Raw genomic sequence first — 15,625 nt, 5'->3', positions numbered from 1 at the left:
TACTTAAAAGCTAATATTAAAGCATAAAGGGGATAAACAAACATTTTTGGCATTCAAGAATTCATCTTTCTTGAAGACTTTACTGAATGACAAATTTCAGACAACCAAGAGATAAATGGGAAACTCTAGTAAAAGGACTGATGGTGAGCACTGAATTCATTTACCTATAAAATTAAAATTAAAATAAATGCAGGAATTCTGGTTTGAGCAGAATATAAATGTTCCAAATGATTTAATTAGCAAACTGAGGTTGTATAGAAGGGAGACAGAAGGCGATCATAAACACACATACTATTTTTTCTACCTGTTTTCAACAGTGCTTAATAAAATATTTAAACTAATAGAAAATTGCATTTCAAGACAGGAAAGCAAACACTAAAAGATAATATAACCAATCAAAACTGGGTGGTAGAGGAATTAAAGAGGAAGCGGAAGAAAGGCATGGCAATGCACTAACTTTTAAACTGCTCACAGGAGGAAATCAATAGATTATACAAAATAGAAGATATGCTATACTCTATAATGTCATATTCATAAATCTTAGAACAAATATTCAAAATCCTCAAGGAAATACATATGCAGGGAAGCAAAGAAAACAGATCATATAATTTTTTAAAAATAAACAATTATAACTAAAAACTAAGCATACATACACTGTCAGAACTAAGATATATCTCTCACATTGATCAAAATCAACCCTCAAACCCACCTATGAGGAGGAAAGGACTCTGATTGAGTACTGATGGGCAACCTACTTACATCTGTACCTGCGGTGTGTATTATTGCTTACCTGCAACCCACTGACTTTATTTCATCTTACCTGATTGATAGTTGGAAATAACAGCATTTAATCTGTGTTTACTTCATTATTAATGAAATTCAATGCTTTGCTCAAGAGCATTAATCTTTTGCATTATTTGGAGCATTGCTATTTTACTGTTTTACATTTCTTTCTTATTATTTAGTAATAATAATAATAAATCCTTAAAAACCCTCAAGACTCTGGAGTCTACCAGCCTATGCCTTTCTGATGTCATCTCTAAACTTTTCAAGTCTCACTTGCCACTTCCCTCATCTCCCTGAGCTCTATATATTGGAGTACCCAGTGGCCCAGTCTTTAGATCTATTCTCTTCTCTTCTCTATCAACACTTACTCCTTTGGTGACTTCAATGTTGTGGTTCAAAAGTATCAATACACTGACACCCTCCCAATTTATATCCCCAGCCCCTACCTTTCCACCATTCCTGCTTCTAAACTCAGCCTCAAATTTCTACCTGCCTACGCCACATCTGTATCAGGGGCTCAAGAAAGCATAGAGCACAAGAGACCTGGCTCCTCATCCCCCTCTGACTGCAGACTCTGGCCATTCTCTCCCTGATCACCAACCAAAGAGGTCTCCCCAGGTCATCCTAAATAGAAGTATCTACAGACCCTCAAAATTCATGGCCCCTCATTTATTTTGACCCATAGCACTGCCATTATCTGATATATTCTATAACTAAATTAATAGATGGTATAGAAGATAGATAAAGAGAAAGCAACATTTATATAACATTGTTTTGGTGGTTCATAGATTTAATTGACAAATGTCATCCTCTTAGCAACCCATGAAGTAGATACCACAATTTTCCTCTTTTTATAGATGAGGTAAAGATCATTCAGCTGTTTGGCAAGGGGCTGCCGTCTATGGGGCCGCACAGAGTCGGACACGACTGAAGTGACTTAGCAGCAGCAGCAGAATAAATGCTGGCTGTCAGGCTCTAAACTACAGGTCATTAGCCACTACCCTTCATGGCCTTTCATATCAGTGTGTGTGTATATCTCTCTCTCTCTCTCTCTCTCTCTCTCAGTGTGTATATATATATATATATATATATATATATACACACACATCATCTACATATCTACATATTTTTCCTGTCTCCCATTAGCATGTAAAACAGGAACTCTATTGTGTTTAATATCTTACCCCAGCACTTAAAACAGGGGGTTTGCAATGTAGTACAGAATCAATAAACTTTATTGAATAATGGAACTCATATCTCTTTCAAAAGAAATTTTAATACTGATCAAAGAGAAAAAAATTCTATTGGTTTCCAGAACAATAATATTTTTTTAAAAAAAGAGTATTTCAGAACACTTAGAAAACAAATATAGATATTGGCCTGCAGTTACAGAAAACTTTATGCAATACAAGGAAATGAAACCAAAAAAACTGAACATTTTAAGTTCTAAGTCATATTTCCCAGAAACAATTCTGCCATGTTCATCATTTTATGCAGTATTAGCATTAAGAAAAGGGCAAAAAGATTGGTAAATTCATAAATCATTCCTGTGCTTTTACCTTAAAAAAGTAAACACTGAGAAAACAATAATAAAGCCTTAAACTGGGGCCATAACAATGGGGATAGAATGAAAGGAAACACTTGAGAAATAACTAACGGTGACATTAGCAGAGGCTGTGGGTTCATTTAATTTTAACTGATGACATCCAGGTTTCTACCTTGAATGATCTGGCAGAGTAACTCAACTCAACCACCAACTACCCTATCCTGAGGGTAGTTGAAATTCAAAGGGGACATGGCAATTATATTTTACCTATGTAATAGCTACACTGAGATGGCTGTTAGATATGCAGGTCTGCTGTACATGATAGAGGTCGTAGCACATTCACTTAAGAGTTATCAGAACATGGAGACGGCAGGCGGGGTGGAAGGGGTGGGTGCTGGTGGAGCTGGTGGTGGTTAAGGTCAAAGCAGAAAGCTAGGGAACACCAAGTGTAGTGCCTACTACTGTGTATTGTGGAATGTATGTATTCAATAAATGTCTATGAATAAGAAAATTGTAGTATCAATGACCTGCCAAAATTTAGAAAAAAAATTCCTAAAATTCTGGCTTTTAATTAAGCTGAGAAACCAGTGAGTATGTAAACATAAAAATCTCTCTTTTACTCCTTGTTTCAAGCTTGTTTTTGAATGGCTGGCTACTTTTGCTGTATCATGCATGCATGTGTGCTAAGTCACTTCGGTCGTGTCTGACTCTTTGTGACACTATGGACCATAGCCCACCAGGCTTCTCTGTCCGTGGAATTCTTCAGGCAAGAATACTGGAGTGGGTTGCCATGGCCTCCTCCAGGGGACCTTGCTGATCCAGGGATCAAATTGGTGCCTCTTATGTCTCCTGCATTGCCAGGAGTGTTCTTTAGCATGACTGCCACCTGTGAAACCTCTCCTGTATCATATTAGACCTCAAAAATCTATGCAGCTAATTTGTAAAAAAGAAAAAAAAAAAAGTAACTGCTACATGTAGAGTCAATCAATAAAACAAGTAGTCATTGAACATCCTTGATTTGCAAAGACATCTTGTTAGGGTGAAAGTTCAGTGTAAAATGTGTGTATAAAACATTGTCCTTATTCTCAGAGAGTGCAAAACACAATTTGGAAATAGACAACTCCACTAAGACTGAAGTAACAATGCCTAATAGCCTATGTGCTAGAGGAACAGCAGATAAGAGCTTCACAATTTCAAGGAAGAGTCGTACCCAGCTTGGAAATACACAGAAGGTCTCACAGAGAAGATAGTCCTGCTATGGACAGAGAGGCCAGTGAGGCAGAGAAAACTTAGGGAAATTTCAAAGGGCAAAGGTTCCTAAAGGAAGCAGTCTGGAAAACAATGGACTGGAGAAAGGTGGAAAGGCGGGGGTTGGGAGGAATCAAACTTGCCCTCAAATCCAAGTATGATTTATCTCAATAACACACACACACACACACACACACACACACACCCACAGAGTCCATCACTCAGTAGAGCATCTTCTTTTCTTTTCCCTCATTTTTAAATCTATTTTGCACCTCCTTCCAGTGAAACTCAAAGTCTAAACCAAGGCTTCCCTTGCCTGCCTAAAAATGTTAGTTCCATCCAGTTTTCTCTAAAAGTCATAGAGTTCTTGGAGTCAAGAATTTGGGGCTTCACATTTGAGGGTGTGGTAGGCACTGGAAAGGAAGGGGAAGATTTAGTGAGATTTTCACTAAATTAGATTTTCACAGAAATAAAATCCTAGAGAGGCTTAATTTTTTGGAGATTTTCATTCCCACATTAGACAAGTCACTTTGGACAGAAATAGAATGTGGCTTTGATAAATTACTTATCTCATCTCTGATTACTCATTTCTAATGAGACTTGATTCCAAGTAATCTCAAACCCCAGCCCAAGTCCTGGTCATTTCAACATCCCATTGATAGAATAAAACGGCAATTCCACCACAGGGTTCAGAGCGCCACTAAAGTTCCCTGTAACAATAATGACCCATAACACCTTCATCTTTCCCCAGAAGTCTGGGGTTTCCCCAGGGGACTGGGTACCCAAAGCAAAGAAGAGACAGCACCCCAGCTCCACATCTTTACAGCCTCTGGAAAGCCATCCTCATATTCCTAGTGATCAGCTGGACTTCACCCGTGCATCTTCCCTCTATCAGTGATGATGCATCTGGACTCACCTGAATGAATATATATTCATCCTGGACCACCAGGGAACTGATGTCGATGGAGCGGGCAAAAGGCCCACTCCGAGTAGTCTCGGCACATTCCTGGATCCTGCAGGTGAGGTAGTGAGCATCTGAAAGGGGAGGGAAGAGCGACACTTAGACACAGGGGAAAATGGTCAGCAAAGCTCTCAGCACACAGAGCTTTACCTCCTGGAAACAGGGATGCAATTTAAAACAACCATTCTATTGCATTTTCTTGTCCACAGAATTTGTAATAATTTTTTAAAAAAGCATATCTAGTTCAGGCAAGGGAGCAGGAAAGAGTTAATTTTATATCCTACCAGTTAAAGAGAAATTGGTACAGATTTCTGGAGGAACAAATTTGAAATATCTATCAGAATTTTAAATGTACATATCTTGTACCAATAATTCTAACTCAAGTGATGTTTTCTAGAGAAATGTTCGTATATCTTCACAAAGAGGCAAGGGCAAAAATGTTCATTGTGGTATTGCTCACAGCAATGAAAAACCAGAAACTGGCTAAATGTCCATGAACTAAGGAACGTTTAAATAATCAAAGGTAAGGATGTAACAAAGCACCGCTGCGAATAAAAGAGACTTCCCAGATGGTGGTAAAGAATCCACCGGAAATGTAGGAGACACAGGTGACGTAGGTTCGATCCCTTGATCAGGATGATCCCCTGGAGGAGGGTATGGCAACCCACTCCAGTATTCTTGCCTGGAGAATTTCATGGACAGAGGAGAGTGGTGGGCTATAGTTCATGGAGTTGCAAAGAGTCAGATACCACTGAAGCGACTGAGCATGCACAAGAATCCATGGCATGATCCAATTGATGAAAAAAAAAATCAAATAAAGATGTCTTTATAAATATAGGTTTGTGCCATAACTGCATAGAAATAAAATCTTTTAAAGAATACCTACACAAATGAGCTATGATTAATTCTGGGGAAAGGAATGGGCTTAAGGAGACAGAGTTGAAGTGGGGCCTTTCCTTTTTATATTATACACATCTTTATTTTGTCTACAATAAGAATATATTTACTTATTATATACTTGTAAAATCTTCCTCAATCAACCCCTGAAATCTATGCACTGAATGAGAAATCCAGGAGTCCACACAGGTGTGTTTCTATAAAGAAACCTCTGCATACACTTGCTTTAAAAATAATGGTGTTTAAAAATAAATGGGTCAAAGTAAAAAGTAGAGATCACTTTAGGGTTAAAAGCAGAGAACTCTTTGTTATTGTCTAAAATGACATGCATTACTACATACATCTAATGCATTTGCCCACTTAAATATGTACACAGGTGTGCATGAGTACTGGAGTCGACATTGGAAGGCGTGGTAAGCAGCAGAGACAAATGAAGGCAAAACTTTAAATGAACAAAAATTTATAATAACTGAGTTTATAACAAGGGTACTTTAAACTATCCCTATTTCGTGTTCTTTAATTAAGTGATTTATGGAATGATCCAGCAAGTGTTCCTTGTGTGTATATATCTAGTGGGTATTATTTTAAAAGCACCAGGAATATGGCAGCGAGTGAGGCAGAGATTTTCTATTCTGAAAGGCCCTGCTGTCTAAGAAGGGGTTCACACATATCTGTAGCTAGCTATTACACATATTTATTAATTAACACAATGCTAATTTAACAAAGAAACATGTTTTGGTAGGAAATGAGTTCATTACATGTGACAGCCCTATTTTTCAAATGTCTATATCTGGGCAAAGTCAATTTGCTTTAGTATCCTACACCCAGACACATCAAACACTGATTTCATTCCCTCCATCAGTAGTCTCATCATCTGCCCAGCAGCTCAAGCTCTTCACTTTTCTTTCTTCCACATGACATGCAACGACCCAGCTGGTCCAAACCTTGAATTCTGTCCCTAAAGTGCTTCCAGAATCTCTCTTCTTCTATCCATGACCCTTGCCACTTGCCTCAACAAGGCCTTCCGTTTCCCAACTGCTACTCAGGTGCAGGATGGATTGGAAACTGGCGGAACCTGAGGAAAGGAGCCAGCATCGTCTCTCAACCCTAACCTCAGCTAATCTCTCCTGGGTCAAAAACCATCAACAGTTCTGACTGACAGGGGACAAGGCCGAGAAATAGCAGGTGTTTTACAACTAGCCTTTGAAATCAAATGTCTAAGGGGCCAGGCGAATAACGTAAGAGGAAACTGAGTTGGGAAAGATGAGGAATGACAGCTGGCACATGGCCTCAGTATCCGGGATCGCTGCGGAACAGCTGGGACTATAGTAACATGGCCAACACTTGCCTCTTTATGGGGGAGCTGCTTCTCTGTATCAGTCATCACTGAGATGCAGGAATAAGCTGTTTTGAGTTTCTACATAAAGGTAAAGGTCCCAACTTTTTTAATGTGAAATTTCCTGATGCTTAAAAAATTGACAGCTAATTTAAATTTAAAATATGATGCAGGCCAAACAGTACAAGGCCAAACAAAACAAACCTACAGCCCAAACAAGCCCAGGAGCCATTCATTTTGCATCTTGATTCTGTGATTTGGTCCCTCCCTACCCTCCAGAGAAAAGACAGTGCCCCATCCCCCTATGCCTGAAGCATTAGCAAGACCAGCTTGCTTCCTGTTCCGTGAGTGCTGCCTGAAGACCCCTTCCTCTTTGTCTCCATCCACACAGAAAGCCAAGAGTGCCCTGGCTTTGCACGTCTGGCTGGGAGGACAGGGAAGGCAAGAAGCCCAGGCTACCATTTGGAGCACATGGCCTGTCCACCAGGAATATTCTTGGCCCCACACTGCCTGAGTAATTTGTTCCTAGAATAAAGCACTAAAACCCAGCAAAATGCTGTAAATACATGTAAAGAAACCACAAGTGTTGACATGACAACCTGCTTCTTTCTTGCCAGCCTGGAAAGCTCCTTATACCAGTAATCAAAGGTGTGCACAGGAGGACATCTGTTTATCCCTCCCACGGGCTCATTTCCTCCCTGTCTATTTATTATTTACTCCCACACTTGGACACTTTGAAAAAAGAATCAGGTGTATTCAAGGCCACCCCAAACAAAACCAAAACCTACCTAAACCTTGGCCCCTAATAGGTCAGCTATTGTGCCAAACATCTTATTTGCTGGCTCCCACCCTGCTTGCCACTGCCCAGCATGGAACAAAAGGTCCAATTCAACAGGAAAGCAGCACTAAAATGAATTTTAAAAGTCAGGGGCCTTGTAGTTTCTGGTCAGACTCATATTTGAGAAGTCTCAATACTTTTATTTTCCAAAACAAAGAGACACAATAATAAGTGCCTCTGCACCCACTGTCTGGGGAGAACCCAAAGTGGGGGGCCTGGGGAGAGGAAGGAGTCAGGCGGGCCAGGCTACCAGGTGAAAACGACCGAAGGTCACAGCACACTGTGGGGGTCATAGGTGAGCAGGAGTCACCACTTGGCTCAAGCCTCTGATTTGCCAAAGGTCTTAAATTTGGACTTGGGACATTATCTCCAAATGAGGCTGAATAAAGATTCTATGATGAAACTGAAAGCAGATATTTATCATATAACTTGAGATCCCCAAATAGGCTTCTAATGACTATGACACTTTTTTAAAAAATTATTCATTTATTTTCTTTTTGGCTGGACTGGTCCTCATTTCTACATGCAGGCTTTCTCTAGTTGTGGTGTGAGGACTTCTTACTGCAGTGGCTTCTCTTATTGTAGAGCACGGGCTCTAGGGTGTGCAGGCTTCAGTAGTTGTGGCTCTCCAGCTCGAGAGCACAGGCTCAGTAGAAGACTTAGATGCCCAGTGGCATGTGGAATCTTCCTGGACCAGGGATCGAACTCCTGTCCCCTGCATTGGCAGGAAGATTCTTAACCACTGAACACCAGGGAAGTCCCATGCCTGTGGCACTTCTGTATGTTTTAATAACACAAGATGCCCGATAAAAAGGAAGAGGTCCAGATCTCTCAAGGATATTGTGGTGTAAAACAAAGGCCTCTGAAGGTAGAAAGTTGTTATGTTGCTCAGTCACGTCTGACACTTTGCAACCACATGGACTGCAGCACACCAGGCTTCCCTGTCCTTTACCAACTCTGGGAGCTTGCTCGAACTCATGTCCATTGAGTCAGTGATGCCATCCAACCATTTCACTGTTCCCTTCTTCTGCCTTCAATCTTTCCAAGCATCAGGGTCTTTTCTAATGAGTCAGCTCTTTGAGTTAGGTGGCTAAAGTATTGGAGTTTCAGCATCAGCATCAGTCCTCCCAATGAATATTCAGGACTGATTTCCTATAGTACTGATGAGTTTGATCTCAGTGCAGTGCAAGGGACTCTCAAGAGTCTTCTCCAACACCACAGTTCAAAAGCATCAGTTCTTTGGCATTCAGCCTTCTTTATGGTCCAACTCTCACATCCAAACATGACTACTGGGGGAAAACTATAGCTTTGACTAGATGGACCTTTGTTGGCAAAGTAATGTCTCTGCTTTTTAACATGCTATAAGGAAAAGTGAGAAATTCAAATCCTGAACTTGCTACTTGCTGATTATCCGTGGTTAAGCAGTAGTACCACGTTTCATCTGTAAAGTGCAAACAAGCTAGTATTTGTCTCTCAGGACTGTCATCAGGATTAAATAAGATTAGGTATGTTGGTGATGGACAGGGAGGCCTGGCATGCTGCGATTCATGGGGTCGCAAAGAGTCAGACACGACTGAGCGACTGAACTGAACTGAATTGATGAAATACGCTTAGTATGTCGGAGAAGGCGATGGCATCCCACTCCAGTACTCTTGCCTGGAAAATCCCATGGACGGAGGAGCCTGGTAGACTGCAGTCCATGGGGTTGTGAAGAGTTGGACACAACTGAGCAACTTAATTTTCACTTTTCACTTTCATGCATTGAAGAAGGAAATGGCAACCCACTCCAGTGTTCTTGCCTGGAGAATCCCAGAGACGGTGGAGCCTGGTGGGCTGCCGTCAATGGGGTTGCACAGAGTCGGACACGACTGAAGCGACTTAGCAACAGCAACAGCAGCAGCAACCGCAGCAGCATGCTTAGTATGTAGTTGAATACATTTTAAAAAATCAAAAAAATTTAGTTCTTTTTGTATTATGAAGAGAGAAAGAAGGGGATTTAACATCAGTATCCTTCATACATTCAATTAATAGCAAGTAATGTTGTGCTTTATTGTGGAGAATCAAAAGACCATGATAGCACAAATCCTACTAGTAAAGTCATACTGTGGATGGACATCACTGTTCATTTTCTCTAAATGCTATAGGTGTTCAGACAAGAAAAAGCATGCCTGAGCTGGAATAACCAAGGAGGACTAATTGAAGAAGGAGAGATTGCTTGTGTTTAGCCTGGATGGAGAAGTGTTCTGTGAGAGAAGGGAATTTTTAAGAAAGAGAGTAAAAACTGTATGTGGATGTTTAGGTAGGGAAAGCCCTTGGAAGGTATTATATAATTACACAAAAATTGGTGGACATTGATAAATCCTTATTTTTGAACTTAAAACCAGAAAGACTAGACTGAATGAAATTATCATTTGGTTACTCTTGTGGTAAAACCTGAGAGGGATTTCCCAAATGGTTGAGAGCAACATAATCTTCATGACTAGTGTATTTCTAAATATCAAATGCCCTTATAAACTATTTCTAAGATTTGGTACAGTCACTCCTCAACTTACAAAAACTCAAAGTCAAAGGCTTTGTTCCTTGCCCTGTGAATAGAGATCTGCTTCATAACTTTATTGACTAGCTATAAGGTGGTACCATCACACCACTGTGCCAGCCTCATTCCTCCCCATCTAGCAGATGGCAGGCCAAGGGTCTCATTTGGTGAGAAAGGGTGACTTTAGATTCACTGATTCATTTCTTTTGTATTTGGTCAAGGTGTATAGAGAAGCTGCATGCATCAGACACTTCCTGAGGTTCCAGAAACCTGAGAATATGTCTGAGTCTTGCCCTCAGAGGAATCCCAGACCAGTGACAGAGACAGGATATTTACTCAAGTGAACATGCCTTGGGATCTGTGCTGCAGAGAGGCTAATCAGAGAACTTAGGAATTCTGAAAGAGTATGAAGAAGATACCCCAGCATCCTTAGTTTTCCCAATAGGCTGAATCTCCACCAGTTTTGTAAGGCAAGCTTCTCATCCATCTATATCAATGAGTTTCACAGTGAAGTCCAGCATTTTTCCTGTGTCAAACCTTTCCAAAAGGATCACCTCCTTAGAAGCCTGGATTAAAGTCTTGTCATCTTTGCTTCTCCCCTAGCACTGACTTTATAAAGCTTCAGTAAATGCAAAATGCCAAAGAATGCTCAAACTACCACACAAGTGCACTCATATCACACGCTAGTAAAGTAATGCTAAAAATTCTCCAAGCCAGGCTTCCGCAGTACATGAACCGTGAACTTCCAGATGTTCAAGCTGGATTTAGAAAAGGCAGAGGAACCACAGATCAAATTACCAACATCCACTGGAACATTGAAAAAGCAAGATAATTCCAGGAAAAAACATCTATTTCTGCTTTATTGACTAAGCCAAAGCCTTTGACTGTGTGGACCACAACAAACTCCGGAAAATTCTGAAAGAGATGGGAATACCAGACCACCTGATCTACCTCTTGAGAAAACTTCATGCAGATCAGGAAGCAAGAGTTAGAACTGGACATGGAACAACAGACTGGTTCCAAATAGGGAAAGGAGTACATCAAGGCTGTATATTGTCACTCTGCTTATTTAACTTATATGCAGAGTACATTATGAGAAATGCTGGGCTGGATGAAGCACAAGCTGGAATCAAGATTGTCAGTAGAAATATTAATAACCTCAGATATGCAGATGACACCACAACTTGTGCCAGAAAGTGAAGGGGAACTAAAAAGCCTCTTGATGAAAGTGAAAGCAGAGAGTGAAAAAGTTGGCTTAAAGCTCAACATTCAGAAAACTAAGATCATGGCATCTGGTCCCATCACTTCATGGCAAATAGGGAAACAGTGGAAACAGTGACAGACTTTATTTTTGGGGGCTTCAAAATCATTGCAGATAGTGACTGCAGCCATGAAATTAAAAGATGCTTGCTCCTTGGAAGGAAAGTTATGACCAACCTAGACAGCATATTTAAAAGCAGACACATTACTTTGCCAAAAAAGGTCTGTCTAGTCAAAGCTATGGTTTTTCCAGTAGTCACGTATGGATGTGAGAGTTGGACTATAAAGAAAGTTTGAGCACCGAAGAATTGATGCTTTTGAACCGTGGTGTTGGAGAAGACTCTTGAGAGTCCCTTGGACTGCAAGGAGATCCAACCAGTCAATCCTAAAGGAGATCAGTCCTAAGTGTTCATTGGAAGGACTGATGCTGAAGCTTAAAGTCCAATACTTTGGCCACCTGATGCAAAGAACTAACTCATTGGAAAAGACCCTGATGCTGGGAAAGATTGAGGGCAGGAGGAGAAGGGGACAACAGAGGATGAGATGGTTGGATGGTATCACCGACTCAACAGACATGAGTTTGTGTAAGCTCCAGGAGTTGGTAATGGACAGGAAGGCCTGGTGTGCTGCAGTACACAAGGTTGCAAAGAGTTAGACATGACTGAACTGAACTGAAATGCAAGTTAAGCTGAACTGAATTACATTACATTTTTGTTACATTCAGATTTACGAGTATGTTTTGCTTTTAAAAGTATTAAATATTCAAGCTATCCTAAATGTCATGCCTCCTGCCATCTCAGAGAGGAAAGAAAAAAAAAAAAAAAAAAACAACTTTCCATGATTCTCTCAACTTCCATCCCTTTGGGTATACACATATTGTCAAAATTTTAAAAAGTGAATTAAAATTGTGAACAAAAAGCAAATTCTGCTCTTCAGGTCTTTTCTTAGAGAAATATTCAGGAGCTATTTATTTTAAATAACAGTATTAACTCTCAAATGCAAATAAGTGAAATGGAGCAGATTCCAGGAAACTCTGAAAAAATATTTAGCTTCCAAAAGCCTCCCTTTTCTCGCCTGGGGAGTGGGGCTAACCTATTTGTAGGCATAGTGCAAAACAGCAGAGACTGACATTATCGAAAAAGTGTCCAATACAGCACCCAAGACAAGGTAGGTACCACAAAACAGCAAGAAAAGAGAAGATAGCTACCATTCCTTTCTATTGTGCTTATGGATTTAGAGTTTTGGTGAAACTTTTTTGTACCCACAGGAAAATTCTAGTGTTTTTTCCTTCCTATGGCATGAGGGTAATCTCACAGAGTTATAGACATTTAGAAATCATAGCAATTCTGAATGCCTTAGGATTCCTAATGCTCCATTCTAGGCTCTTTCTGCTCCACCCACTAAATACACTCACTGTGATATGATGACTAGGTGGTAACAATGATGATGATAATAAGTAACATTTTTGAGCCTTCACTCTGTTGTCTGGTCCAATAAAAAATATATGTGTTAAACTGATTATTACAAGAACATTAAGAGCCATGCAGGAATTATTGCAACCCAGATAAGAAGTTACAATTATTATGATTCCTTTTCATAGATGAGGGAACTTAAGCAACAATTAAGTAAATGTATCTGAATTCCATGGCTCTAGAAGGTGACAGAGCTGGGATTTGCCCAGGCGATTGGACACCAGAACCAGTAATCCTAACCATTGTGTATTTAAACTGTGAAAGGAAAACCAGGCTGAGAATCAGACCAGAATCCACATTCTGGTTCTTTCCCTGTCACCGACTATCTATGTGTGACCTTGGGCCAATTGTTACATATCTTGGTGCTTTTTGGAAAGTGATACAATTTGAAAACTTCAAATAGAGTCCAACTATTTTCTTTTTTTAAATTCTGAGATCCTTTATCAAGTGAGAGTGAAAGTCACTTAGTCATGTCCAACTCTTTGCGACCCCATGGACTATACAGTCCATGGAATTCTCCAGGCCAGAATACAGGAGTGGGAAGCCTTTCCCTTCTCCAGGGGAATCTTCCCAACCCAGGGATCAAACCCAGTCTCTCTCGCATTGCAGGCGGATTCTTTAAGGCAAAATTATTTGCCTTACTAATGACTGAATGCTCTGTTAAGATGTAGTGGGTTTAATCTTGGCTTAGTCAGAAGGTACAGTAACTCATGAAGAATTGATAATGGTCCCAAGACAAGGAATGGTACTACACATGGTATGGGCTTTGATTCTAGAAATGTGAAGTCTAGACATTTCAAAACCCTTAGCTCATGTACAGGTGCACTTATTTCAGAGTCCTATAAGGCACACATATAGCTTATGCTTGAGAATTTTCCATGAAGAGAAACTCACTACTTCACAAAGCAGTCAGCATCATTTTGGGGTTGGTTTAATGGTTACACATTTGTTCACTGAATTGAAATCTGCTCATTGTAAATTTTATTCCATATAAGACCCTTGTTAGACAATTGATGAAAAAATGATACCAAAAAATATCCCTTATATTTGTGTTTTCAACATGTGAAACACTGGAAGATCACAGAAAGGTTAGAAATCTCATCCAAGGTCAAACAGACCCAACTTAACTCTTAGTGAAAGTCACTCAGTCGTGTCCAACTCTTTGCAATCCCATGGAATATACAGTCCATGGAATTCTCTAGGCCAGATTACTGGAGTAGGTAGTCCTTCCCTCCTCCAGGGATCTTCCCAACCCAGGGATCGAACCCAGCTCTCCCGCATTGCAGGCAGATTCCTTATCAGCTGAGCCACCAGGGAAGCCCTAAACTCCTAGGGTACCACATTAATACTCTATTGATACTCAGTTGTCTCTTGGATGGGGAATGTGTATGTGACTGAGTAAGTGCGTAAAGGAGAAAGAAAGAGAAGAACATGAACAGGAATATTCACAAGGGACATTGACGACATTCCAGAGAGAGATGATTTCCAGAAGAGAATGGGAGAAAAAGCCATTTGAATCTTTAGTCTTGCAGCAGAAACAGGCTTTACACTGTTATTAACCAAATTGGGTTGGCTTTGCCCTGTTAAACTGTGCCAAGGCAAGAGAGAACTCAATGGTTTTAGTTTAATCTGGAAATCTGACTGCCAAAGAGGAGGACCAGGACTGGGAAGAGTGGAGATTCTTACAGCCAAAGAAGAAATGGGGCCTATTCATGTTGGATTTGTTCAGGAGTGTGGGAGCCAAGTTTAGAACAGGATTGTCAGTGCCACACCATGGCACTGAAGAGACACAAGCCCTGATGCCACACCTGCAGTCCCTTCATTCCAGGGCAGTGCTGTCCAATGGACACACAAGTGGAGACGCTGTGCTGTGCTCAGTCACTTCAGCCGTGTTGCTCTGCAAGTGCTACAGAGCAGTGTAATTCCCAACCCCAGTACCAAGGCTCCTTCTCCAGGCTTATTGAGGACAACTGCCCCTGGGCTGTGACTTCAGTACCGTGCAAGGTACAGGATCCACACAGCAGTGTTCCTGAATAGGCACCTGGATGAAAATCACGTTGGGAGTGTGTGCTTCATAATATGGAGACTCCCAAGTCCTGTATCAGACCCCTTAAAGCAAAACCTCTGGGGGAACCCAGGAATCTGCAATGAAAACTGCTCACCAGAGGATGGTCATGAATGCTACCTGTTGAGCAAAAGGGCCATGTGAACTGAGATGAAAGAAGATGAAGAGAAATAGAATTTACTGCTCAAGATCCCTTTGACTATAATTTTCAAAACAGCAATTGGCAAATGTATAACATAGGGTTAAGGGTCTGAAACAGGCTGATTAATGAGCAGACTTTTCAATATGCCAATAGAAGTGGTATAATGAAAGAAAGTCTGAGGAATTTAAAAAATATAATTATCTAAGATCCACTATTTCACCTGATTTAAGATTCTTAGAGACATTATTGTTCTTTTAAATATATGAATTACAAAAGGACTCAAGGGATCTAGTACTATTTAATATACAAACACAAATATTTGTGTTTATTTGTCACCTTTATATTTTCCTTGGTAAATGTTCTGTTCAACTTTTTCTTATTTTTTAATGGGTTGTTTCTTACTCCTATGTTTAAAAGTTCTTTATGTGTTCTGGGTATAAGCCCTCTGTTAGTTATACGACCTACAAATAGTTTCTCCCACTGTCTTAAATGCATCTCCTGAAGAACATTTTTTAAAAATTTTGATGAAGTCCTAATT

The 15,625-nt window shown here is 40.3% G+C and overlaps 1 protein-coding gene across 1 annotated transcript in view; it reads right to left on the bottom strand.

Annotated features, from left to right (window-relative positions):
- The window catches only part of SORCS3 (sortilin related VPS10 domain containing receptor 3), a 466,176-nt gene that overhangs the window by 158,920 nt on the left and 291,631 nt on the right, over positions 1-15,625 (bottom strand). Inside the window, exon 8 of the mRNA XM_055561093.1 lies at positions 4,497-4,615. Coding sequence (XP_055417068.1) covers positions 4,497-4,615 — 119 coding nt within the window. The remainder of the gene's footprint in view (positions 1-4,496; positions 4,616-15,625) is intronic.

Source organism: Bubalus kerabau, chromosome 22 (assembly GCF_029407905.1).
Source record: "Bubalus kerabau isolate K-KA32 ecotype Philippines breed swamp buffalo chromosome 22, PCC_UOA_SB_1v2, whole genome shotgun sequence".
Classification (NCBI taxonomy): domain Eukaryota; kingdom Metazoa; phylum Chordata; class Mammalia; order Artiodactyla; family Bovidae; genus Bubalus; species Bubalus kerabau.
This window is presented reverse-complemented; position numbering and strand designations above follow the sequence as displayed.